The following is a 27931-nucleotide window of genomic DNA, read 5'->3' on the forward strand; positions in this document are numbered from 1 at the left end:
AGCGCTAACCACTGCGCCACCGTGCAGCCTTGGTTTTATTCTTCGAACAAAATTAATTATCCATTGAAGCCAAAAAAACTGAACAGTATGTGATTATTCGTTTACTAAACACTTCTAGAGCTCTACATGTCACATCCAAAAGCTTATTTTTGTACAAAACATTTGATCTCATTTCCCACTTGCTACAAGAGATTCAGACATCTGGACGTTTGCACTTTGTTGACAGTCCCTTGGCAGCTGTTTCACTTCATGTCAGTATTTACAGATGGAAGAGAACACTTATCATTAAAAGGCATTAAAAACGTTCTTTTTCCTTTTGAAATGCACTTGTAGTTCACTCTCTGTGTCAATACAAAATGATTGAGATACTTGCTGACACATTAGAACGTTTATCAGAAGAGTTATTGAGGCCGGAAGTCCGAATCTGTGAAGATCTTTCAAACTTTACCATACCGATAATTTTCTTATTTTCATAGCGACAATTATAATAATAATAAATGGGTCCCCTAATTTTATTTTTGTTTTTATTTTCCCTTCTCGGATTATTGCGACACAGTGAGACTTCAAAGTGGGTCACATAGACACAGAAACACGGGAAAGGAAGGGGCTGACAGACAGACAAATCTTAGACAGAGCAAGAGAGAAGCTGCGGGAAAATCTTTGAACAATCTTATAAACCCTGATTGGAGACGTGATTACCGATGTTTTAGCCCAGTGGAATTTTCAGGATAAAAGGTCAGCAACTTCAGTTAAAGGTATACTTCTGTTTTGAGTTGAAGTGTTGCGTTTTGGGTCATTGTGTTGTGAGTTAATTTTTTCAGTGTTGTGATAGAGTTGTAGTGTTTTATTTTGTGTTATGTTGCAAAATCGAAATTGTTGCGTTGTGACCCTTCTGGGCCACCGTACTAAAAACCTTGTATTGTTCGGTGTATTTGACCTGTGTAGTTATGGAGGAGCTGGTTTCAGGAGGCAGGGGTGTGGTCCTGCCCCCAAATTTAACTGTTTTACTTTGCATTGCATTACAAGATTAGACTCTAATCCAAATAAGTAAACTCCACTCAACGTTGATTTTCACATTAACTCTACAGCAGGGGTGTCCAAAGTTTTTTTGGTGAGGGCCAAATACAGAAAAATGAGCAAAGGTCCGGGCCGCACACAAGAGGTGACATATTGACACATGATTACTGTGTATTTTTAACTCATCGATAATGTGAAGAACATTGCTCTCAGTGGGAGCAGTGATGCTGATCTGTGCCACATAAAACAAGCGCACGTCAAAATGAAACATTCACTCAGACAATGAAACCTCATTCCAACCAGGCAGTTCAGAACAGGTTTATTGAGCAGCTGAAGCCAGCGGTCTTTACATACATACATACATACATAGCCGTTAGTGTGGTTGACTGGCAGAGCGCACGATTTTGTAGATTATAAAAAGTCGAAGTCCTGTTTTCTGAGAAAAGTAGACCAAGAAAAAGGGCTTATGGGTGACCAACGAGGACAATTTTAATGTTAAACGCACACAATTTAAAAAGCTTAATTTTACAATTACACTCTGTGACAAAATATGCAGCTATGAACAAAAAGAAATTCCAAAAACAAAACAACAAGTTCTTTTTTACATAAAGGAAATACTTTTTCACAGTTCAGAATGCTATTCATTAAAATGTTCCGTCCTCCGAACACACAATATATCGACCCCCCCACACCTCCGCTCTGTGCTCACACACCCATCTCCACCTGCAGGCGCTCCTCCCCCCCTCTCTCGTGGCACGCGCCCCGCTCAGCACACACCCACTCCGCAACACCTTTCTGTGACCGACTCCATCTAGTGTTGAAACTGAGAAGTGCAACAGCGCCATGTGCGGGCCATATTCAATTATATTTTCAAAATTTGCTGCGGGCCAATAAAAACAGACCGTAGTTTGGACACTCCTGCTCTACAGTAATCTTTTAGTCCTCTGACATTAGCTATGTCCTTTTTTAATGATGTTTGCAGTTCTGGTACAACTAAAGTTTAAGAAAGGCTTCATCCTCACTTTATGTTTCAAAATTGATTTTCTAGACACAATTTTAGCTTTTTTCTTTCTTTTATTGAAGGAACTTCTCCATTTTATCCACTGGGCTTTCTTAATATAAAGACAAAAAAGTCAAAAAATATTCTGCTATTGAAACATCCTGGATAAAAAACATTTCACTGATATTTTTTTAACAGCTAAAAGAAAAGCATTGCATTATTCTGACCCACATAAAATTCAAATAAAAGTGTTATATTGTTCTTAAGGTCAAGCTAAAAGTTGATTTGAACTGAAAACAATTATTTAAATCAAAAATAAATGTAATCCCTGTTCAGATACATTTATTAAAGTTTCATCTTAATAAACTATGAAAGTGCGATGACTTAAAATGAAGAAGCAAAAAGTTGAATTTCTTTTTCTAAAACATTTTTATTTTATATTTTTATTATTGTTTTACACCATAATTCTGCAAATGTATATTTATGAAAAAAAATCACATAAAGATTAAATTCATTTAAAGTAAAATTTAAAAGTTATAATGAATAATACCCATTTTTTTTAATAAAAATATACATTGTTATAATCAACTCATAAACCTTTTGTAAAGCACATTAGTATATATTTGATCAACTGAAAAATCAGGAAAGGATTAAAATTCTGTCCTTAGGAAAACCATTCTAAAGTGGCAAAGTCATTCATCTGTTTGTTTATGGCTACATTTATATTGTAGTTTTTTTTTAGACAAAAATATAAAACTGTTAAAAGAAATGTCGATGCAAACACACATTGAATATTTGTCATAAAAAATAATTATAAGCTCAATGTACAGAAATAAAGTCAAAAAGTTTTTATTCCCTAACTCCTTGAATTTTTTTTACATTCACTTTCCAGGTTTTGCTGTTTTGAAGGAAAATCCTCCTCCTGTTGTCTCACGGTTGCACAGGTTTAACTTTTATAGACAACACGTTTGGTGAAAGTCCATATGTTTGCAGAAACTACACACACACAAAACAACACAGAAAACACACAAACACACAATTTAAATACTATTAGTAAATAATATCATATATGAGACATTAATATATATTAGCTACTATCTGTTGTTGGCAGTTTTCAGAAATATAAATAGAACTGTTACCTCTTCAATGGCTCTCTGCACTTCAGCTTCAGTAATCGCACCAAAAGACCTAAATCCCATGTCCAGTCCAACGACGTAGTCTGATTAACACACAAAAAAGATCTTTGTAGGTCAAAAATTTTATTGAACAAGGGAGAAATGTGTGACAAGACACAATAAAAAAGAAACATTCAGAAAAAGGATTGACTTACTAAGCCCTTTGGTTGTTGAGGATGTTTTTGTAGAGTTGAGTGTGGAAATAAGAAAAAGGAAAAAAATGTTAAAAATTTACCGATGTCACACATGATACAATTTTAGATATTTTGTGTTTGAACATCCGTAAGACAAAATTTCACAAAACAAAATATTGTTTGGTCTTTTGGGATTAGGAAAATGTCTTGTAGTCATTTAAAGCAGGAGTCAGCAGAGTTTATGGCATGAAGTTCCAATTCAGTATTTTCTCCTTAACAACTGTGCCATCAACAACTATAATACGAACTTTAATACAAAGAAATGCAAACATATTTCCAATGTGAACTGTCAAATACCACGAACAGGTCAAACATATTTTTTTAAACAAACTTTTGCATTAACTCAAAAAAGTGCTTTCATTCCAATATTGCTCAAAGAGAATAGATCAAACTTGAAAAAGTATTGCCACTATTTTTGTTTGGAACAAAAAGTAATGCATTTGCATCAGAACAAAATATCATATATCTCTAAGAACGTGTGCAACAGCTAGTGGATCAGCTTCATACTTTTCCCACTCAAAAACACGATCAAAGAATTAAAGAATTCTTTAAAGTAAACGTCTATAATTTACAGATTAAAAAGTTAAAAATCATACCGGTTGCTGCAGTGATGTTCACTCCAGTACTTCTGACGTTCTCAAACACAGAGAACAGAGTGAATGTGTATTTAGTTCCAGCAGTGAGAGATGAGACGGTGTGGTGGATCACTGCATCTCCAGCTGGAGCACTGATGTTTGTCTCTGTGCCGTTAAACTGAAGAACAAAGCTGACATTGGTGTTCACTTTATCCCACTGCAAAGTGATGCTGGACTCATTCTGTCCTGATGCTTTACAGTTTTTGGCATTTGGAGGAGCTGAAACAGAAAGGAAGATGGTGATGTCTCAAGCAAATTACCAGTTGCAGTTTTATACTGAATTACTCCCCAGACGAGACTCTCCCCAGGCGCACCCAAATAGTCACAACTCAATTTTGTTTGTCCTTGTCAACTTGATACATAAGATCTCTAACTCTGTGTAAGATATAATATATCGATCTCTACTTCAGAGAAGAAAAATCTGCTCATGGTTGCTGTTTTTAATCCTATGATTGGCACATTTCTAGTTATGATTGGTTGAATAAGGTTTTGTCCCCATGGAGTTGTAGATGATGGTAAATACTCATCTTTAAAACTACCTACAAATTTATGAAAATTACATTGACTTATTATAGAACCCAACATGATGGAAAGAAATGAAAAATAAACTTCAAACACGCAGGCTCAAAATTAACCCACATCTCAGTTAACCGGTTAAAGAAAATGTTGAAAACGTTTAGGCTTCCACAAACGATTATTAAAGTACTGACTAATCTGAAGGTATTTGCCCCATGAGCATCTTATGGCAGCGGCAGCAACATGCTGTATAACTATCACAGCTCGTTCAACATTTATGAACCAATGATACAATAAAACCTTAGTGTTAAAGCAGACACACAAGTCATGACTTGCTATGGGTTACCACTAAGTAAAGTTTTCGAAGAAAATAATAGCGTAAAAAATAAACCATCATATTAGTTGCAACATTTAGGCCTACCTCAGTTTTAGTCATGGACCACAAAAAAAAGTTTTGGTTGTTGAATTTGTGGCGGGTAGCAGAAAAGGTGCATCCCTAGCCACATACGAGGGCAAACCCTGTTCTTTATTTCGCTCCTCCTCTTCAGAGATGACTGTGACCTTTTTTTTGGGTCCATCTCTGATGTTGTGGCGCTTGACAATAAACCAATTTTCACTTTCATTTGTGTTCCCTTTTTTAATTTGGCCATTTCACACATAAATTAACAGAAAACCCAGAATTTTATATACCTGTATTAAAATGTAGGTTATAGAACAGTGTTTTTCAACACACTGGTTGAAAAACACTCTCTGTGCCATGGGAGATGGTCAGGTGTACCACGGGAAATTACCCATTCACTGATCTAAAAACATTTACCATCACCAGGATATCAGATCTTTGTTCATCCAAACAGGCCCTAATAAAACACTGAGTAATTAGGAATATGAAAGATCATAAAATACTTTTTTCTTTGTGTTTATTTGATCTTATTTAAGACACTTTGATAAAAATGACTGTACCGCGATTTAGCACCGCTTCAGCTCTGTTTTCGTAAAAGTCCTGCCCCTTTAACTGTCTCCACCAATCATTCTTTGACCTCTAATCATTCGTCATCAGTCTGACCAATCAGAAGTGGTAAAAGTCTTCACTTCCTTGTTCCACTTTAGCTCATAAAGTCTCTCGGTTCCAACAAAAATACCAGCTAAAGCTCGTCTGTAGCAGAATCCGGCGTCAGACCGTGGAACACGTGAACAAAACAATGAAGCTCAGAGAAGCGAATCTGCCTGCCATCTGTGGCAGTTTTTGCACTACATCTCCCATGATGCATTGGGTTAAATTGACAGCGTCTCAGTGTACAATGAGTCTTCCCTGTTAAACGTCTGGAAACTGCAACGAACACACATCAAACATTTTTTAAATCTTCTTGATGAAATCAGAAATCAGTTTAGTTCTCCTTCAAGGTTTGTGTTTATTAACAGCCAAACATCCCAGAGTTTGGTCAAAGTCATCTCTCTAACTGAAACACTTTTCTAATAATGTCTGGTTTATTCTATATGTTAAATTTAAGAAGAAGTAATGACAACATTTAAGAAACAGGATTAAGGTGAAGTGGCCAGCAGACACAATTGAACTAAATTGAAACAATTTAACCATCTAAAATAAAATAAAACATTTTTGTTAAAGTTTTAAAACTTCATCTTTTTGTTTAGCTACAGAAAACATAAATATAATGTTAGTCTTTTTGTGTAAATTTTATCAAAAATATTGTGATCATATAACTGTTCAAAAATTACAGTTGCCTTTGCTCTAACATTGAAATAAATATAAAAAAAAGTAAATCCCTATTTAGAAAGAATATATTTGATTTTTTGTGAGGTTACATAAAATTGCATGTTAATAAACTGAAGGGAAAAAACAACTACCAGGGTAAAATTTCAAATAATTTAGTTAAAAATTATTACGGAAAACTAACTTGACTTTTGTTACATCTTTTTGTAAAAACAGCTGCAACTTCCATCTTTTTCTGCCACAATTATCACAAAAATGCATGTGAGATTGCAGAGGGATTGTACATCAATAGACACTACAAGTTTCTCCTTTTTTCAAATTTTGGATGCTGGTGTGCCGCAGGATTTGTCAAGGATGATGTGTGCCTTGAAAAATACTGTTATAGAATGACACGGTATGACTTTTAAATATTTTATAAAGTAGATTTACCCCCACCCCCACCTTCCTCTCCCATCCTTTGACTTAATTTGGGAGAGATCCGCAGTTGAACGGATTACCTCCACTCCTCCCCTTTTTCTTTACACATCTTCCTGGTGTCTTATCAGCGGACAGAATAGTGTCACGCCCTCCTGTTGCCTGATCAAGTCACATCCCACTGGGCACGACAGGATTGCACGCAGCTGCAGGGGGCGCCGATTCGCTGGTTTCAAGCGAATGTTCCAAACAGCGTGAAATAAGAGATCATAGAAAACCAAATAGCGGCGCTTTTTTCTCTTCTAAGCATTGAGCCGGGACCCCTTTGAATTGGTGCCCTGGGCAAACGCCCGTACTGCCCGTAACTAAAATTCCTACTGCTAATAATAAAAGTTAATTCTTTTCATTTGTATGTTTTTTTTTAAACAGTCTAATCAGATTGATATTTCGAAAGGATACACAGATGAAACAGTTTTAATGGGAAGCTTTATATTCTTACCAGTGACCACTGTGAGCTTTTGTCCGCTGCTTCTGACGTTCTCCAACACAGAGAAGAGAATAACCGTGTATTTAGTCTGAGCCGTCAGGGATGAGAATGTGTAAGTTACTGGTCCATCTCCATCTGTGGCAGTGATGCTGGTTTCTGTGCCATCAAGCTGAAGAACAAAGCTGACGTTGTTCACTTTGTTCCACTGCAGAGTGATGCTGCTCTCATTCTGTGTTGTTTGCCTGATATTTTGGGGATTCTGAGGAGCTGTAAAAAGAAAAAACAAGACATTATTCGCTTTAGAATTAAAAAAAAAAAAGTTGTTTTAAAATAAATATTTAGGTAGTATTACATCCAGATAGTTCAAATCCTCTGGTGATCTCAAGACATGCCTTTACAAAACCTAATCCTCTTCTCTCTCTATTGTTCTAAGTCACCATATATTTCCGATAAAGAAGAATCCTATAACTACAGATTTTTTTATTTATGTGCAAAGTTTAAGACCAACCATTCACCTTTTAAAACCCACCATATCCATTACAAGCATGTTCAATCCTCTTCATGTATCATATATGACACTGACTCATGACAGCATTACTTTGTGCCCCCTTCTGGTTAAGTTAAAGGGTTGTCATTTAGTTCTAATACATATATTAGTCGTCTTACCAGTAACTGCGGTCATATTGGTTGCTTTGCCTCTGACGTTCTCAAACACAGAGAAGATAGTGAATGTATATTTAGTTCCAGCAGTTAGGGAGGAGATTGTGTAAAATATTTGTCCATCTCCATTTGGTGCACTGATGTTTGTTTCTGTTCCATTAAACTCTAAGATGAAGCTGACATTGCTGTTATTTACATTATCCCACTGCAGAGTGATGCTGGTCTCAGTTTGTCCTGATACTCGAAAACTATGATTAGGAACTGGAAAACAAGCACAAACAGACACAGATTAGAACATGGTGTGTTAAAAATTATAAGTCTTCTATTTTTTAAAAATGATTTGTAGTCAATTTTAACCTTTTAAAAAACAAATCAAGTTTAAAAATCCATGATTAAAAATAATATATTGCTTATAGCCTTGGGTGAATAATACACACAATCAATGTTTTAAAAAAAATTAGGGGTGTAACAGAACACGTATTTGTACTGAACTGTTTCAGTACGGCAAGTTCGGTTCGTGTCACTTCTATACCGTTTCAGTACTTTTCTCCCCGCATCTGTATTGTAACAACCCAGCAGGTTCATCACTCATAGCGGGAAACGAGAGAAGAGCCACCAATAAACTGGCGGTTGTCTGTGCCCCATACATTCTCAGAGAGGTAGATAGAGGAGACACACAAACAGCGTAACAACATGAACATCACTTCTCTTCACACTTCACACTTCCCATGAGTCTTAGTGGCTATAGGCGGGGCTAACCCCCCAGGTTGCCACAGTATTAACTTTGTGCGGAGGCGGAACCTATGTTAGCAATGAGTTTCTGCCGAGGTGCTTTTAGGTGACGGACAGTGAGCATGTCAACAGACTAATGCAGATGCGAGGCCAGAGATTGAGGACCCCCCCCCCCTCCCCCCCATCTCTTTAGGCTCTCCTGTGTGGGAACACTTTGGCTTTGTTGTCAGCATCAATGAAGGGAAAAGACAATTGGATAAGTCAAATGCTGTGTGTTGACATTGTTACACAAAGATAGCGTATGTCACAGGTAACTAATCTGCTAACACACCTAAAGCGGCATCACCCGCTGGGTTGAACAAGAAAAATAAATGTGCAAGTTAAAATGTTTTTTTTGCAGGCCAGTATTAAGTATCTAAAGTTTTTTTTTCCTGACAGCTAAAAGTTGTACTATTATATATAGCAGATCACCTAAATAAATATATTTTATTTATTGTTATGTAAAACCAATAAATGCATTTTGCAAGTAATATTTTTCTGCCTTTTTTATACCGAAAAAATACAGAAAATGTACAGAACCAAGCCGTATGAAATACTGAACCGAACTGAATTGAGATTTTAGTGTAGTGTTACACCCCTAAAAAATATGTTTTCAATTTTTGCTCTACCATTTGGTTTAGCAGCCAGTAAAAAGGTTAAGAACAAATCCAGTGACAAGGTTGCGTAGCTTTTTCATCTACTTTGTAAAAATACAGTTTTGCTTTAAATGTCATTACAGCACTATTGAGAGTAGCAGGAAGTAAACAAGTTTTATGATGATGAAATAGAAAAAAACATTACCTGCACAATAGGGATAATAGCATGAAAATTGATCAAACGGTTTGTAGACGTAGAAATCTCCGTAACAGAGTTTGACCTTGATGAAATAGGGATAATAAACGTCGCAGCAGTTTCCAGTGTAGCTATAACACACAGGCAGTGTTACAGATTGGTTGTACTCCGTGGGATGAGGTTCTGCCAGTTTAAAGTGAGACCTCCCACATGTATTTTTACATGTTTCAGTGATGTGAGCTCTGGTTTGTCCCAAGAAAAAGCTGTACCAGCCTCCTGGGACAATACTTCCACCACATCCGTTTACGGGGCTCCAGTCACTCAGTGCAGTGTAGTGCTCACAGGGGTCGACACACAGAGCACTTCCATTATTAATGAAGCAGTTCAGGTCTGGAGCACAAAATGTTTCTCCACAAGGAAGATGTCGATGGTCTTTTTTGTTTGCATGCAAGAAATAAAAAGACATGAAATTAGTAAAACTAAAGAAGTTAGATGTTGTACTTAGTAGTGGCCTCAACAGAACTCAACACTAACAAAACACTAAAATAAAGAAAAAGAATCCATCAGCTCTTTGGAACTCTTAACATAAAAACTGATATTAGGATAAAACTGTAGAGATCAATAACAGTGTTTCATATGCAGGGAATCTATTGAGGAAGCGGCAGATCCAAATACACCAAATCAGAGAATAGAATGTGAATGGAAGATATATAAGGTAAAGTTTGGTAGTGATCATTATGCAGTTTTAAATTTGGTTCATAGGAGCAGAAGAGTTAAGTAAGAGAAAGGTAGATGGAATTTTGATATTGCTAAATGAAAGAAAAGAAAAAATGTAATATGCAATTCTCAATTAACAATTTAATTTGCAATTTGATTGTGCAATTTCAAAATACATTTTATATTTTATATTGAATATTGAATTAACAATTCAAAATGGGAAGGTGTTAGGCCCCACCCAGTTAGCAATTCAATTTGAATTTTGACACAAATAAAGTGCCATGCGTATGCAAATGAAAATGCATTATCCGAGTGGGGGCGCTGTTTTGCAATTTTGTTGAAATTTTGAAAAAAAGAGCACGACAAATTCCAACGCAGTAAATTTTAAGATACTTTAAAATGAATTTAAAGCAAACAATGTATTGAATTGAATGTATTAATATTGCAAATTGCAAAATGCATTTTCAAAATGAATAGTCAAATTGCAAATTGAATTGTAAATTGCAAAATGCATTGTCATATGAGTTATCACTTAAAAAAACATGACATTTTAAAATGCAACAGATTTTGTTTTTATTTAGAATTTTGAATTTAGAAATTAAATTTCTAAATTGCATGAAGGCATTTTTATATTGCAAACCTGAATTGCATATTGAATTATCAATTTCAAAATGCATTTTGAAATTGCACAGTCAAATAGCAAATCAAATTGTCAATCTAGAATTGCATATTAATTTGGATTATGGGTGAAGAAAACCTCCAAAGTAATTACATGTATGAAAACTTGCCTACGAGTTTGAATATAACCTAAATATAGAGAAAGGTCAAAGAGGCATCATGAAAGTTGTGATTGAAGCTGCAGAGCTAAATTCCTAAAAGCAAGGGACTGACAAAATTCAGCGGCCTGAATCTGTACTGAATCTGTTCCGCCAAACTAGAATAACAAATCGATAATAATAATAATGGATTGGATTTATCTGCGCTTTTCAAGACACTCAAAGCGCTTACAGTGCGTCCATTATTCAGTCACTCCTCATTCATACTTGGTGATGGTAACTACTGTTGTAGCCACAGCTGCCCTGTGTCAGACTGACAGAGGCGTGGCTGCCAGTAGGCGCCTACGGCCCCTCTGACCATCACCGGGATCATTCATGCGCATTCACACACCAGTGGAGCCACACTGGAGGCAAGGAGGGTGAAGTGTCTTGCCCAAGGACACAATGACATTTTGGCTGGTGGGAGCGGGGATCGAACCACCAACCCTTCGATCATTGGACGACCCGCTCAACCACCTGAGCCACTGTCGATAACTCTTATTGTTTTATTTTCCCTTAAATTCTGGTGTCTGCCCATAAATGTTGCACTACAAATAAATTGACCCCAGTTAATGTGAAGAAAGTTATTCTGCATTTATGTGATAGTTGGAGATTTTTTTTTGTGACATTCATGTGTTTTCAGAGTCAAACAGGCATTTTCCCGATCATTCCAACACCACTTAAACGCAACATTTCTCTAAGTTTGCTCTTTTCCCTGAACAGAAATCAACCTATTTGTGCAATTGGCACTAAAATAAATCCCCTAAATGTGATGTTTTTTAAACATATATCAATTTTCAATTAAAGTTAAAGCATGTTTTTGTCCATATTCAGTTTTATTTCTCTTTTGAGGTGGATTACCAAACACTTCACGCTTTTGCTCCTGGTCCGGCGTTCAAGTTAAATTTGAGATTTCTTTGTGACTCTCGAGTAAAAGGTTTGCCAAACCCTGACTTTAGAGGAAAGTTACGACAAATCCAATAAAGGAAAATAATTGAAGTTGTCTTCAAGTTTTAGACATATTGCTCTCACACCATAATATGTATTTTTACACCTGTAAGTTGATGTTAAAGGTGTAACTTTATTTGCCCATCACATTTCAAATGTAGTCCTGTGTTTATGATCTTTTTTCCTAATTTTTTTTAAAAATGAAGTTGAGTTAGATATGCAAGTGTGGCCTTAGTTCATCAAAAAAAAAAAAGACCCAGATATTTGTTGTTTTTCAGGAAGAATGCAGAAAGTGGAAAATAATGATTGGAACTTGGTGTTACTAGAGAGTAAGGATCTTTTTATGTAAAGATCAAAGTCACTGGTAATTCATTTTTGAATACGTTAACAATGTAATGCTCTAAATAAGGAGCCACATTAAACATTTGTTAGACATTTTTTGATCACCTTCCAAGCAGGTAAAGTAGATTTTCTTACCGGTTAAGACGGTCAGTTGAACTCCACTGCTTCTGGTGTTCTCAAATACAGAGAAAAGAGTGAATGTGTATTTAGTGGCAGGATAGAGAGGGAAGACTGTAAAGACTGTTGGTCCATCAGCATCTGATGTAACAAAGATCCTGTCTTGATAATCAGCATCAAGAAAATAACCACTGTATTTTGCCTTACTCCACTGCAGAGTGACACTGGTGTCATTTTTTTTAATTGAACTGAAGATTTCTGCATTTGGAGGAGCTGAAGAAGAAAAACAAGATGAGAGTGAAAGATAAGATTCTGAGAACAGTACATTATTCACAACAAGTCTTTAGTAGCCAAAACAATTGGGGCAAATTTACAAACTGCTATTAGTAAAGTTAGTTTAGATTTCAAGTCTCACCAGTGAATGCATCAATGCTGATTCCACTGCTTCTGACATTCTCAGACACAGAGAAGAGAGTGAATGTGTATTTAGTTGCAGCAGTCAGAGATGACACTGTGTAAGTTACAGAGTCATCTGCAGCTGGAGCACTGATGTTTGTTTCTGTGCCATTAAACAGGAGAACAAAGCTGACACTGTTGTTGACTTTGTTCCACCGTAGAGTGATGCTGGTTTGATCTTGACCAGCTGCTCTGAAGCTGTGCTTTGGAACTGAAACAGGAAATAAACATATTAACACTTAAAGAAATGGAAGGTTAACATATTTTTTGGCGATCTAACAATGATTATTTAAACATAAAATAAATTATAAATAGTAATGGATGAAGATGAATAAATGTAGTTTGTGTCAATTACATTTTTATTTCCATGGAACAGGTAAAACAGTATACATAGAAATAAAATACCAAGCAGCTTAGTAATAGATCAGTACCTGCACAATATGCAGTGTTGCATCCTGGGAGTCTTTGAAGTTTGTAGACATAGTAGTCTCCATAGCAGAGTTTGACCTTAATACTGTATGAGGATGTGTAGGAGCAACAGGAACTGCCATAACTTTGACACAAAGTGCGTGTTACAGTTTGATTGTATTGAGTTGGATGAGGTTGTGTCATCTGCAAATGATAATAACTGCTGCTACATCTGCTGTCTTGTACACAAGTTTCAGGAATCTGAGCGCTGGTTTGTCCCACAAACATGCGATACCAGCCTCTAGGGGAGGAGTCGTTTCCACTACAGTATGAATTTCCATTGATGTTATATTCAGAAAGCCAGTTATCATTCAGTTCAGAGTAATGTTGACAGGCTTCACCACACTGAGCTGTTCCATTGATGATGACACAGTCCTGGCCTGGAGGACAAAAGGTCTGTCCACATAAAATATTTTGCTCATCTATATTTAAAAAGAAAAAGGAAAGAAAACACTTTTAGACATTATTAAATGAAAAAATGTTCAGCATTACCTTATGGAAAACAGGTTTATAATTAAGTCAGACCTTAAAGTCATCTATAACAGGGGTGTCAAACTCATTTTGGTTCGGGGGCCACATTTCATCCGCCTAATCTCAAGTGGGCCGGACCAGTAACGTAAAGGCAAAATATCAGCCTTGTTTTAGTTTTTTTTTTACTTAATTGGAAAGCAGGCCTCAACCAAAATGGTAGCCTAATCATTTCTTATTGCACATTCTTTCACAGAGGCCAATGGATCTTAAATAAAATTAATTTTACTTAAAAAAAGGTCAATTTTATATATTCAATTTTATACAGACTGAATATTTTACATCTGACACTGAAGCAATCCCGATAATAAACTCAAGAGCGGCTACAGAAAAAAATGGAACACCTGCCTAAAATGTAAATGTCCAAATCATTTACACTAAATTAAACTTGCAAACATTTGTGAACATAGGAGTTTGGAGTTAACCTCCCTTTCTCTCCTGAAACTTCACCCGGCCATCAACATCAGGATTCAAATCCTGTGCAGCAACACATTAACTGTCATTCAAGTGTGCAAAACACAATGAAATGTCCATTATTATTATTCATTATTATAAGAATCTTTTCCTGGTTACTGCCTGAATTTTGTGGCAACACCTGACTACATCCTGACATTTAATGGGGCGCCATCAGTGACCAGACTGACATTCGACCAGTTCACTCCAACATCGTCCAGCACAGTAACTAGAGAGCTGACTATGTCATCAGCTGTTGTTGTGTCCAACAACTAAAGAAACTTCCCTGTGATGTCTCTTCAGCACATTTAATGAATATGCAAAGCTGTATATATCTGTGCTTTCATTAATCCTTGTTTCTCTTTCGGCTTTTCCCATCAGTGGTCGCCACAGTGAAACAACCTCTCTCCCCAGGAGGAGACGCATGGTTAACTTGGCATTGTTTTTACGCTGGATGCCTTTCCTGACGCAACCCTCTCAACGAACCCGGGCTTGGGACCAGCACATAAGTAGAGAAGGGAACAGGGAGCAGCCCGGATTCGAACCCTGGACTCACGGACGGAAGGCGCCGCAAACCAGCACCAGCTGTGCTTTCATCCATAGCGACTGAAAATGCAATAAATGACTGGATTCCTTCGTTTGGCGCCCAAGTCTCCTCAGAGATCTGTAATCGTGATCCTTGACAGACTTATGCTAGCAAATGTCGACAGCTTTTTAGGATACAACCTTTCTGTGGCCTTCAGCATTTTTTAACAAGTTCACCATCTAAAATGGTTTGGATGTTTGCAACAACTTGTTTGCAATAAGGTAGCTAGCTTTCACTGCTCCATCACTGACATCACGGCTTCAGTAAATGCAGACAGATATTTATCAGTCCAGCTAATAGTTGATAAATCTTATTTTTTTCTTAACTGCAAATGGTGAAACTTTTCTTTACGGTGAGCCTCATTGTGCTGCTGAAAGTTATATTCTCTGAGCACTGTGACCTGTTGATGACATACCAAGCATGCAGGTTTTGAATCCAGCTCTGTGAACAAAGAAAATTGTCCATTTTTCCTGGAAAGCTCAGGACTTCACTTCAACCTTTTTTTCTTTTTGCCAACATTTTGGTCATTAGGGTGTCACTACTGATCATTCATTTAGTAACGTAACATTGGTGAGGCTCACAGGGAACCGAACTATTGCCTAAAGACGCAGAGCTGTTAGGCTTTCCTTTTGTCACATGCAGAGATATGCTGCTTCTCCTGTTTTGCTTTTCCTTTCCTTCCCTTAGCGGCGGAATTGCGCATTTCGATTATTTCTTTAAAAACTCATAACTCGCCACAGGAATGGACTAGAAACGTGCTTTCTTTTTTAAACAAACTTTTGATTTTTACTCTTCATGTCTGGGCCAGACTGAAGCACCTGGCGGGCCGGATACGGCCCGTGGGCCGTATGTTTGACACCCCTGATCTAAAGTCACACTATTGAATCAAAAGTAATCATTATAAGTTGCAGACAAAGAAAAAAGATGACAAGTAATATTGAATGAGGTTTAACTTAGAAATCATTTAGAACAATACTTTTCTGAGACAGTTCCAAAAATATTTTTGAAATGATGTTTTTTGAATGTAACATATTTTTTGTAAATGAAAGAAGTGAATTATCTTACCAGTAAAAGCATCTAAATACTTTGGATTACTTCTGGCGTTCTCAAACACAGAGTAGAGATTGAATGAGTATCTAGTGCCAGCACTGAGAGATGAGACAGTGTAAGTGACTGGTCCATCTCCATCTGATGCAGGAATGATCCTTCGTCCATTATAATAATACTCCAGGACATAACTGGCATTGTTCACTTTACTCCACTGCAGAGTGATGCTGTTGAAACTTGTTCCAAGAAAAATGAATGTTTTTGGATTTGGAGGAGCTGAAACATAAAAGCATTAATGACGTTTCATTAAGTCTTTTAATGAGGCAGTTGTGAAAGTTATTCTCTACCCAGAAAAGTGATGTTAAAGGCTGCTTTAGTGTCTAGAAGACAAGTCATCCATGCATGGAAATGTGGTTCTGTGACAGCAAGCTAAGCCCTTTTTTGGTGTAGAAATGTACTCTGTGACATTTTGTCTGTTTTCATGGCCATTTTACTATTCCTGATTTCTCTTCAGGATTTCTCATCATCCTCCACGCAAGGGAACCAATGCTTTTTATAATAAAATAGTTTCTCAACATTTTTAATCCAAAAATATTGTTATTTTGGTCATTTTTTTTCTCTTTTTCATTGGAAGACATGTTGAAAAACTATTTGAATTTATTTACTGTTTCTGTCAACTTTTTTGAAAAGTAATCCAAATGATGGAGGGGTACTTAAAGATTTGTTTTTTCCATTTGATTTACGTCATTATACCCTGGAATAACAGTTGTGGAAGTGTGATAATAGAGTGATATGCTGTTGTCTTGCAGCTGGACCTGGAAGATTTCTAGTTTCCTCTGGAAGATTCAGCCTTTAAGAGCTTATAAAATTATACAAATCAAATCATTATACATACCAGTGACTGCATCAATGCTGATTCCACTGCTTCTGACATTCTCAAACACAGAGAAGAGAGTGAATGTGTATTTAGTTGCAGCAGTCAGAGATGACACTGTGTAAGTTACAGAGTCATCTGCAGCTGGAGCACTGATGTTTGTTTCTGTGCCATTAAACAGGAGAACAAAGCTGACACTGTTGTTGACTTTGTTCCACCGTAGAGTGATGCTGGTTTCATCTTGACCAGCTGCTCTGAAGCTGTGCTTTGGAACTGAAAGAAAGAAACATCCGTCAATATTACTACTACTGATAGCTTTGTAATAGACTGATTGTTCCAACAAATACTTATCTAATCCTAATGAATTTATATAGTTTATGTGTATTAATATAAAATATTCTTTAATAAAAGAAATTCAACTCTTATTGCTAAAACAATATTAATAGTAAAATGAATGGCAAATTGCGTATACTTATATAGTGCTTTTCTACCTTCTTCAAGGCCCTAAGCACTTTACAGTCACAGACCCATTCACCCAGTAACACACACACATTCACGGGGGCTCCGCTGCTGAACACTGGCACCAGCCTCCCTCCAGAGGCAAAGTAGGGTTCAGTGTCTTGCACAAGGACACTTCGACTCATGGGCGTGAAAGGCGGGAATTGAACCTGCAATCTTACGATCATGGGACAACTGCCCTACCGCTACACCACGGCCGCCCTAAATAAAGCTAAGCAACAGATAACAAAATATTACCTGCACAATATGCAATGTTGCATCCTGGGAGTCTTTGAAGTTTGTAGACATAGTAGTCTCCATAGCAGAGTTTGACTTTAATAGTGTCTGATGTGTAATAACAGCAGGAACTGCCATAGCTATAACACAAAGAGCGTGTTACAGTTTGATTGTATTGAGTTGGATGAGGTTGTGTCATCTGGTAACGGTTATAACTGCTGCATCTGCTGTCTTGTACACAAGTTTCAGGAATCTGAGCGCTGGTTTGTCCCACAAACATGCGATACCAGCCTTCAGTAGAGTAGTAGCTTCCACTACAGTATGAATTTCCATTGATGTTATATTCAGAAAGCCAGTTATCATTCAGTTCAGTGTAATGTTCACAGGCTTCACCACACTGAGCTGTTCCATTGATGATGACACAGTCCTGGCCTGGAGGACAAACAGTCTGTCCACATGAAACATATTGATCTACATTTAAAAGAAGAAATGAGGATATCATTAGTTTTACAGGTTCTTTTTTCTTTAGAAGGAATCACATAAACTTTAATTTATCGGATTTCATAATCTCAAAAATTAGTTATTGTCAATAATTTTACTAATGAAGTGAAATATTTTACCAGTAACAGCCTGAAGTTGCATTTCACTGCCTTTGGCGTTCTCAAACACAGAGTAGAGATTGAATGAGTATCTAGTGCCAGCACTGAGAGATGAGACAGTGTAAGTGACTGGTCCATCTCCATCTGATGCAGGAATGATCCTTCGTCCATTATTATACTCCAGGACATAACTGGCATTGTTCACTTTACTCCACTGCAGAGTGATGCTGTTGAAACTTGTTCCAAGTAAACTGAATGTTTGTGGGTTTGGAGGAGCTGAAACACAAAGTTGGCAATTGAAATAAAATCCTGAAGTAATGTATGTAATTGCAATGATTATGCAAAAAAGACATGATGCTAAAAGTTGGTTACAGTTCTACAAGCTGTTGTCTGCCCGCAATAATGCTAGCAAGTCATGTTGTTTGGTGTTTCACAAAAAACAAATATGACAGAACCTGGAGATTCATGTGAAACCTTCTAGTAACTGCACACATGACAGGCTTAAGCCATAGTTACTATTCTTTGTTACCATGTGCCATTTTGATTTGGCTAATCCTTCATCAAGGGTCAAACAAATTTTGCAATAAAGATATTTAATTTTTGTTCAAGACATCTGTTTGTTGTTACAAAACAATCCCTTGCTTTAGACTTTATAATAGCAGGAATTTGTCAGAACACCTTTTTTGCATTTTATGTCCCTCAAAGTTCCATTCTATATGAAAAAATTATGGGGGGGAAAAATTAAATAGGGTTTGATGACCACATGGTTAAAATCCATGTTTTTAGATGAGTAAAACAAATGCTGTGGTCTGTTGTGCAGCTGTGAGGCGTTTTGTTCCTTGCAAAACATTCATATTCTAAATTCTTTTAAAATTCAAATCAACTCTTTATACATACCAGTTACTGCATCAATGCTGATTCCACTGCTTCTGACATTCTCAAACACAGAGAAGAGAGTGAATGTGTATTTAGTTGCAGCAGTCAGAGATGACACTGTGTAAGTTACAGAGTCATCTGCAGCTGGAGCACTGATGTTTGTTTCTGTGCCATTAAACAGGAGAACAAAGCTGACACTGTTGTTGACTTGGTTCCACCGTAGAGTGATGCTGGTTTCATCTTGACCAGCTGCTCTGAAGCTGTGCTTTGGAACTGAAACAGAAAGAAACATCTTTAAATGTTTACTAATGATAGCTTCATAATAGAATGATTGGTTCAAAAAATATTTATCTAATCTTAACTGATTTATATAGTCTATGTGTATTAATATAAAATATTCTTTAATAAAAGAAGTTCAACTCTTATTGCTAAAACAATATTTATAGTAAGATTGATGGCGTATACTTATATAGTGCTTTTCTACCTTATTCAAGGCCCTAAGCACTTTTACAGTCACAGACCCATTCACCCAGTCACACACACACATTCACAGTGGTTCCGCTGTTGAACACTGGCGCCAACCTGCCTCCAGGGGCAAGGTAGGGTTCAGTGTCTTGCCCAAGGACACTTTGACTCATGGGCATGAAAGGCAGGAATTGAACCTGCAAGCTTATGATCGTGGATCGACTGCCCTACCGCTGCACCACGGCCGCCTTAGATAAAGCTAAGCAACTGATAACAAAATATTACCTGCACAATATGCAGTGTTGCATCCTGGGAGTCTTTGAAGTTTGTAGACATAGTAGTCTCCATAGCAGAGTTTGACCTTAATAGTGTATGAGGATGTGTAATAGCAGCAGGAACTGCCATAACTATAACACAAAGAGCGTGTTACAGTTTGATTGTATTGAGTTGGATGAGGTTGTGTCATCTGCAAATGATAATAACTGCTGCTACATCTGCTGTCTTGTACACAAGTTTCAGGAATCTGAGCGCTGGTTTGTCCCACAAACATGCGATACCAGCCTTCAGGGGAGGAGTAGCTTCCTCTACAGTATGAATTTCCATTTATGTTATATTCAGAAAGCCAGTTATCATTCAGTTCAGTGTAATGTTCACAGGCTTCACCACACTGAGCTGTTCCATTGATGATGACACAGTCCTGGTCTGGAGGACAAACAGTCTGTCCACATGAAACATATTGGTCATCTATATTTAGAAAGAAAAATTAAAGACGATACTTTTAGACACTGTTAAATGAAAAAATGTTCAGCATTACATTATACATGGAAAACAGGTTTTTAATTTAGTCGGATCTTAAAGTCAACATCATCTAAATTCACACCATTGAATCAAAAGTAATCATTATTAGGTGCAGACTAAGAAAAAAGATAGCAAGTAACATTGAATGAGGTTTAACTTAGAAACCATTTAGGACAATATTTTTCTGAGACAGTTCCTAAAATATCTTTGAAACTGGGCTTTTTGAAATGAAACATATTTTTAGTAAGTTGAGACAGTTCTTAAAATATTTTTGAAACTGGGCTTTTTGAAATGAAACATATTTTTAGTAAGTTGATCAAGTTAAACATCTTACCAGTAACAGCCAGAAGTTGCATTTCACTGCCTCTGGCGTTCTCAAACACAGAGTAGAGACTAAATGAGTAATAAGTGCCAGCACTGAGAGATGAGACAGTGTAAGTGACTGGTCCATCTCCATCTGATGCAGGAATGATCCTTCGTCCATTATCATACTCCAGGACATAACTGGCATTGTTCACTTTACTCCACTGCAGAGTGATGCTGTTGAAACTTGTTCCAAGTAAACTGAATGTTTTTACATTTGGAGGAGCTGAAAGACAAAAGCATTATTGAAGCTTTGTTAAGTTTTTTAATGAGACAGTTGTGAAAGTTATTCTCTGCCCAGAAAAGTGATGTTAAAGGCTGCTTTAGTGTCTAGAAGACAAGTCATCCATGCATGGAAATGTGGTTCTGTGACAGCAAGGTAAGCCCTTTTTGGTGTAGAAATGTACTTTGTGACATTTTTTTATCGTTTTCATGGCCATTTTACTATTCCTGATTTCTCATCAATTTAATCAAATCAAATCTATTTCTCACTGTCTTTCCCCATCAGTAAGGGGGTAATGGATGTGAAAAAAGGGGGGCTGTGTGTAGGTACGGGGAGGGGGGCCCTATTTTTAATTTTTAATTTTGTGCTTTTTTATTTTAATTTTCATGCTAGTCATTATATTATTTATTTTGTTTTGTTTTAATGTAAAACACTTTATGTTTTACTTTTATATGAAAAGTGCTTTATAAACAGTTATGAAAGTTTTCCAGTAATTCCCGGAAATCCGGGTTTTTGAGCAATTGGATCGTATCTTCCGGGAAATAAAGACCGCTGTAGGTACAATAACCGTTCGGCCTGGAACATCCGTTCGGGGTCCTTGGACTAATGCTGACGTCACATTATGTGATTGGCTGTCCGTTGGCCCGATGACGTGTCAGATAGTGATTGGTCTGGACAAAGTACGATACCACCATAGACGAAAATATTATGACGTCTGTTGTAAACAAACAAAGCTATGTTATTGTCATGGTTTGAGTTTCTTTTGTATTGGTTTTTGCTTTCTGTCTTGTTCTGTCATGTTTATGTTCTGTTTTCTGTTTTATTTTGAAAGGTTTCCTGTCTTGTTTCTTGAGTTTTACTTCCTTTGGTCCCCATCTGCCCTGATGGTGTTCACCTGTGTCTTGTCTGCCCTGTCTGTATATAAGTCTTGTCTCTGCCTTCCTCCTGTGTTGGTCCATTAGCCTTTGTCTCGGTGTTCACGTCTTCATGCCATGTTCCTTGTCTCATGCCACGTCACAGTGAGTTTTTGTTTTTGGTTTTGTCATCCTGCTCTGCAGCGCCTTTTGTTTTGTATTAAACCCTTTAGTCCTGAACCCGTTGGCCTCCCGCCTCTGCATTCTGGGTCCTACCGGCTGTCGAGCCACCCCACCACCGTGTCAGAATGGACCAACCTAACTTTTTCCTAGACCCAGCACAGCGGGACATGTGGCTTCGTGAGGCCTACTGCCAGGAAGCCGAGCGTACGAGGTCTTACTGGGTTTTTGACCAGGCCCAGTTTACCTCGTATGCCTGGAGTGGGAGGCACCTGGACTTCACAGGGAGCCGTCTTGCCCTGAGGGGGGGTCATCGTCACCGTCGTCCCCGCCGTCCCCTACAACTACGTCCAGTGGTGGTCCCGGATGCACCCCTGCCCCGTCCTGTTCCAGTGGTGGTCCCGGACACACCCCGCCCCGTCCCGGCTCCCAGGGGGGTGCAGCCTGCGCCCCGCCCCGTCCCGGCTCCCAGGGGGGTGCAGGCTGCGCCCCGCCCCGTCCCGGCTCCCAGGGGGGTGCCGCCTGCGCCCCGACCCGTTCCAGCTCCCAGGGGGGTGCCGCCTGAACCCCGACCGGTCCCCGCTTCCACTGGCACGCCTGACCCGCCAGAGCTCGGCTCCGGGCCTGACCCGCCAGAGCTCGGCTCCGGGCCTGACCCGCCAGAGCTCGGCTCCGGGCCTGACCCGCCAGAGCTCGGCTCCGGGCCTGACCCGCCAGAGCTCGGCTCCGGGCCTGACCCGCCAGAGCTCGGCTCCGCGCCTGACCCGCCAGAGCTCGGCTCCGCGCCTGGCCCGACCCGCCGGCCGACTGCTGGCCCGACCCGCCGGCCGAACCGCCGCCCGACTCCACGCCCGACTCCACGCCCGACTCCACGCCCGACTCCACGCCCGACTCCATGCCCGACTCGGCGCCCGACTCCACGCCCGACTCCACGCCTGGCCAGACCGCTCGGCCCCGCGGCCGTCCGCCGGACCTGCCTCGCCGGACGGCGCGGACCCCCTGCCGTCCTCCGGACTCCTTGGACTCTTATGCCCGTCGAGGTTTGTCCTCCGGGGACCCCCCCTCAGTTGACTTTTGGAACCTCGGAGCCGTTCCTTGAGGGGGGGGTACTGTCATGGTTTGAGTTTCTTTTGTATTGGTTTTTGCTTTCTGTCTTGTTCTGTCATGTTTAAGTTCTGTTTCCTGTTATATTTTGAAAGGTTTCCTGTCTTGTTTCTTGAGTTTTACTTCCTTTGGTCCCCATCTGCCCTGATGGTGTTCACCTGTGCCTTGTCTGCCCTGTCTGTATATAAGTCTTGTCTCTGCCTTCCTCCTGTGTTGGTCCATTAGCCTTTGTCTCGGTGTTCACGTCTTCATGCCATGTTCCTTGTCTCATGCCACGTCACAGTGAGTTTTTGTTTTTGGTTTTGTCATCCTGCTCTGCAGCGCCTTTTGTTTTGTATTAAACCCTTTAGTCCTGAACCCGTTGGCCTCCCGCCTCTGCATTCTGGGTCCTACCGGCTGTCGAGCCACCCCACCACCGTGTCAGTTATAGGGCAACATTGTCTTCTAAACATGCTTTTATTATTGTTATGATTATTATTGAATGCATGTTTGCGTATAGTTTTTATAATCCCTGCGCCCAGTGCTTTATTATTGGCAGATCGGACCCGGAAGCACAACATTTAGCCGTGCTAACAACATTTTCAGCCATAATGGCTGAACTTAAACTGGAATAACAAGCGGATTGTGGCAAAATCTTTTTATAAAAATTACAAAGAATATTGTCAGACACAATTTATGAAGGAAAATAACTTTATGTTACAAAAGGGAACGTGAAATTAAAATATGTAGAGCCCGAGCAGATCTCCACACTACGTAGTCTGTCCAAGTGGGGCTACCGTAGTGTGACGTTTCCTTCAGTCAATAGGACCCTGAACGGTAGTTCCAGGCCGAACGGTTATTGTACCTACACCTGATCTCTATGGACAAATCGCTTTCCGGATGAAATAAATGTCTGAAATTGGCGAATTTTCGTTTTATTTTCTATATTTCTCCGTGGATCACTTTCTCTATGGGCACGGCTATCTTGTCTTCCTGGCCTAATTGACCAATCGCTTTTAGTTAATCGGACGTTTTAGTTGCTTTCGGATGCGTCGACGGCTCAGATGGGCTCTGTCTGTAACACTTGGTCAGCGGACCCACGCTAAACTTTTACAAACAAATCTGAAGAGTTTACGATTAAATTTGTGTTAAAATAATGGCGGGCATCGTCATTTTTGAGCGTGGTTTCGACCCCAGTTGTGAGAAGAAGATAAAAACAAATTTAAGTGGTCTTGGCTGGAGGAAAAAGACAAATATGGCGATTTCTTTTCAACGTACGTTCGCAAGACAAATGTTGGAGGTGAGTACATTTGTTGTTCAGAATTTCACTCTCCGTTCTAATACAATTAGTTACGGTGGAAATTATGCAGAGATTAAGTAAGGGTAATGGCTGACAAAGTGTGCGTTATTTATTACTTTTTTCACGTCGGACGGTTGCCTCCGCGAAGTAATAACGCACGCTTAGGCCATTAACCCGCTTATACCATGGTCACTTACAAAAGCAATACATCAACCAGTTTTTAGTCCTTAATTGTTTTTTTTTCCGATTTGAATTGCTTTTCTCACAAAAAACTGACTATATCGCGCCGCATCACGTAACACATAGTCCGTCGCGCCGCACCACCGCTGCAGTCAAGATTCAGCGATATATAGATGCTGATCATCCCGATGGGTTGAATAAAGCATCAGTTCAGAGAGAAAGTTCACCTCTTACCGCTTGTTTTTGTCCAAATGATGAAGCAAAAGGTTGTTTTAAAGAAACCAGCGCAGTGATACAATAAGTTAAGCTAGGTGACCGGAATCAGGTTTTAATGCACACCCAGCAGCCAATCAGAATCGAGTATTCAACCGGACCATGTTATGATACATGCTTTTACATTGTTTGAACCCCCCCCTTGTAGATTTTCTTGATCAAAACTGAAACTTTTGAATACATTTCTCTACCTAATTTATTTGTATTTCCTAATTACCATTATTTAGATCAGTTTTGCTCAAAAACATATTATTGACATTAATTAATTATAATTATAAGTATTTGGTGGTTTGGGCCCACACTACCTTAAAAAAGAATGTTTACAATGTTTAATTTTGTTTGTATGTTTATTTTGATATTTCCCAGATTACTAAGTATTGGTGTTAAAGAATTGATGTATTATGTTATAGAAAGATAGTTTAAAGCAGATCCCATATTTTGATGAATTTATAGTTTGAGAAAACAGTATTTCTACAGTAGAAATGGTTCAAATAAATGAGGTACTTTCATAGATTATCATAGTTACTGGTGTTCTTTTTGCCATTTGGGGCTTTGATGTTACTATATTTTAGCAATTGTATGTTTTGCAGCTTTTAGGAAAAGCCTAGATTGTAGGATTGTTACTTTTAGCAATTATCTAAATTCTTTTTAGGACCAGCAAGTCCTTATTGGTAAGTCAAACTAGGGGTTTGAATGACAAATCATTATGCTCTAATTAGTCTTAGTTTCTTGATTAAGAAGTGAATAACTAGCTGCCAGAACGTACCAGAATTCATCTAACACCATGTATTTTTCAAAAATTTCGCTCCGCGCCCGTTATATCGCTCAAAGAAAAGGTCAGGGATTTTTTCCTTGCCTGACGTTCATCACTGTATAAATAAAGTTCAATTTGATTTGATCAATGATTCTTTATGTAACGGAATCAGTAATTTTTATGGTAAATAGTTGCTAAACATATTTGATCCAGAAATATTGTTAATTTAGTCATTCTTTTTTCATTCTTTTTCATTGGAAGACATGTAAAACTATATGTATGTATTTACTGTTTCTGTCAACTTTTCTTAATAGTTATTCAAATGTATTTGAAGATTTGTTTTTTTTTTCATTTAATTTACATCACTATACCTTGGAATAACAAATATGGATGTGTGATAAAAGAGTGATATGATAGAAACAGGTTGTAAAAGATCCATATTATTAGCTGCAAGTCAATAAATTCTTTCAGCTGTTGTCTTGCAGCTGGACCTGGAAGATTTCATGTTTCTTCTTGAAGATTCAGCCTTTAAGAGCTTTTAAAACCATAGAAATCAACTCATTATACATACCAGTGACTGCATCAATGCTGATTCCACTGCTTCTGACATTGTCAAACACAGAGAAGAGAGTGAATGTGTATTTAGTTGCAGCAGTCAGAGATGACACTGTGTAAGTTACAGAGTCATCTGCAGCTGGAGCACTGATGTTTGTTTCTGTGCCATTAAACAGGAGAACAAAGCTGACACTGTTGTTGACTTTGTTCCACCGTAGACTGATGCTGGTTTGATCTTGACCAGCTGCTCTGAAGCTGTGCTTTGGTACTGAAACAGGAAAAAAATGTTTTTAATAAACACTTGTATTAATTTAAAAACCTTTTTGTATTACTATAGGGCGTTGTCTCCAACACACATGTTAATGTCCTCTAGACATCGTTTTTATGTAGTTTTTTCCAGTATCAGATCAAGCATGACATTGATGCCAAAATTGTGTTCTTAGCTTTTAGGGATAACAAAAACAGAAATATATTTAAATAGGTTTTGTGTAACTGTACTGACATATTTCCAAACAAAACAGTACCTGCACAATATGCAGTGTTGCATCCTGGGAGTCTTTGAAGTTTGTAGACATAAAAATCTCCAAAGCAGAGTTTGACCTTAATAGTGTCTGATGTGTAGGAGCAGCAGGAACCATAATAACTTTGACACAGAGAGCGTGTTACAGTTTGATTGTATTGAGTTGGATGAGGTTGTGTCATCTGGTAACGGCCATAACTGCTGCATCTGCTGTCTTGTACACAAGTTTCAGGAATCTGAGCGCTGGTTTGTCCCACAAACATGCGATACCAGCCTTCAGCAAAATAGTAGCTTCCACTACAGTATGAATTTCCATTGATGTTATATTCAGAAAGCCAGTTATCATTCAGTTCAGTGTAATGTTCGCAGGCTTCTCCACACTGAGCTGTTCCATTGATGATGACACAGTCCTGGTCTGGAGGACAAACAGTCTGTCCACATGAAACATATTGATCTACATTTGAAAAGAGGAGAGAAATGAGGAAATTACCGGTACTAGTTTTACAGGTTCTGTTTTCATCAGAAGGTTTTACAAAAACTTTACTTTATTGGATTTAATTATCTCAAAAATGTCATTTAAAGTAAAGAAAATAAGAACAGCCGATGTTTGCATTTGATTTCTTCACTTTAAAAGCAATACATTCAACTTCATTTTTATTCGTAAGTCAGTTATTGTTGTAAGTCTTATATTTAGATATGATCAATACTTTTACTGCTGAAGTGAAACATCTTACCAGTAACAGCCTGAAGTTGCATTTCACTGCCTCTGGCGTTCTCAAACACAGAGTAGAGACTGAAATAGTATGAAGTGCCAGCACTGAGAGAAGAGACAGTGTAAGTGACTGGTCCATCTCCATCTGATGCAGGAATGATCTTTCGTCCATTATTATACTCCAGGACATAACTGGCATTGTTCACTTTACTCCACTGCAGAGTGATGCTGTTGAAACTTGTTCCAAGTAAACTGAATGTTTGTGGGTTTGGAGGAGCTGAAAGACAAAGTCGGTAAATTAATTAAAATCCTAAATTTAAAGAATTTAGAATAAATAATTTAGAAATAAAGAATGTGAGTGATTGTAATGATTATTCAAAAAAGACATGATGCTAAAATTTTGATAATTTACTACAAGCCATTGTCTGGATGCATAAATGTATGCAACAATGCTAGCAAGTCATGGTGTCTTGATTTTAGGAAAGTTTCATATTTCAGAAACATGTGACAGAACTCCTGGAGATTCATGTGAAACCTTCTAGAAACTGCATACATGACAGGATTAAGCTATAGCTATTATTTTTAGTTAGCATGAACCATTTTGCTTTGGTTCATCCCTCAACAAGGGTCATCCAGATGTTGCAACAGATATTTTTAATTTTTGTTCCAGACAGCTGTTTGTTGTGACAAAACAATCCCTTGTTTTAGACTTAATAGCAG

At 38.2% G+C, this 27931-nt stretch overlaps 1 protein-coding gene across 1 annotated transcript in view; it reads right to left on the reverse strand.

The window, feature by feature from the left end:
• Positions 1-1319: 1319 nt before the first annotated feature.
• Positions 1320-27931, reverse strand: part of LOC101161675 — a 317233-nt gene continuing 290621 nt past the window's right edge. Inside the window, exons 28-47 of the mRNA XM_023965784.1 lie at positions 27234-27488; positions 26504-26953; positions 25996-26247; positions 20549-20803; positions 19702-20160; positions 18973-19224; positions 18097-18351; positions 17498-17947; positions 16763-17014; positions 15886-16143; positions 13217-13675; positions 12745-12996; positions 12348-12602; positions 9400-9822; positions 7834-8088; positions 7180-7434; positions 3983-4240; positions 3348-3353; positions 3157-3236; positions 1320-3013 (exon numbers count right to left, since the gene is read on the reverse strand). Of these exons, the coding sequence (XP_023821552.1) occupies positions 2948-3013; positions 3157-3236; positions 3348-3353; positions 3983-4240; positions 7180-7434; positions 7834-8088; positions 9400-9822; positions 12348-12602; positions 12745-12996; positions 13217-13675; positions 15886-16143; positions 16763-17014; positions 17498-17947; positions 18097-18351; positions 18973-19224; positions 19702-20160; positions 20549-20803; positions 25996-26247; positions 26504-26953; positions 27234-27488 (5447 nt within the window). The 3' untranslated portion in view covers positions 1320-2947. The remainder of the gene's footprint in view (positions 3014-3156; positions 3237-3347; positions 3354-3982; positions 4241-7179; positions 7435-7833; positions 8089-9399; positions 9823-12347; positions 12603-12744; positions 12997-13216; positions 13676-15885; positions 16144-16762; positions 17015-17497; positions 17948-18096; positions 18352-18972; positions 19225-19701; positions 20161-20548; positions 20804-25995; positions 26248-26503; positions 26954-27233; positions 27489-27931) is intronic.

Source organism: Oryzias latipes, chromosome 18 (assembly GCF_002234675.1).
Source record: "Oryzias latipes chromosome 18, ASM223467v1".
NCBI classification, from domain to species: domain Eukaryota; kingdom Metazoa; phylum Chordata; class Actinopteri; order Beloniformes; family Adrianichthyidae; genus Oryzias; species Oryzias latipes.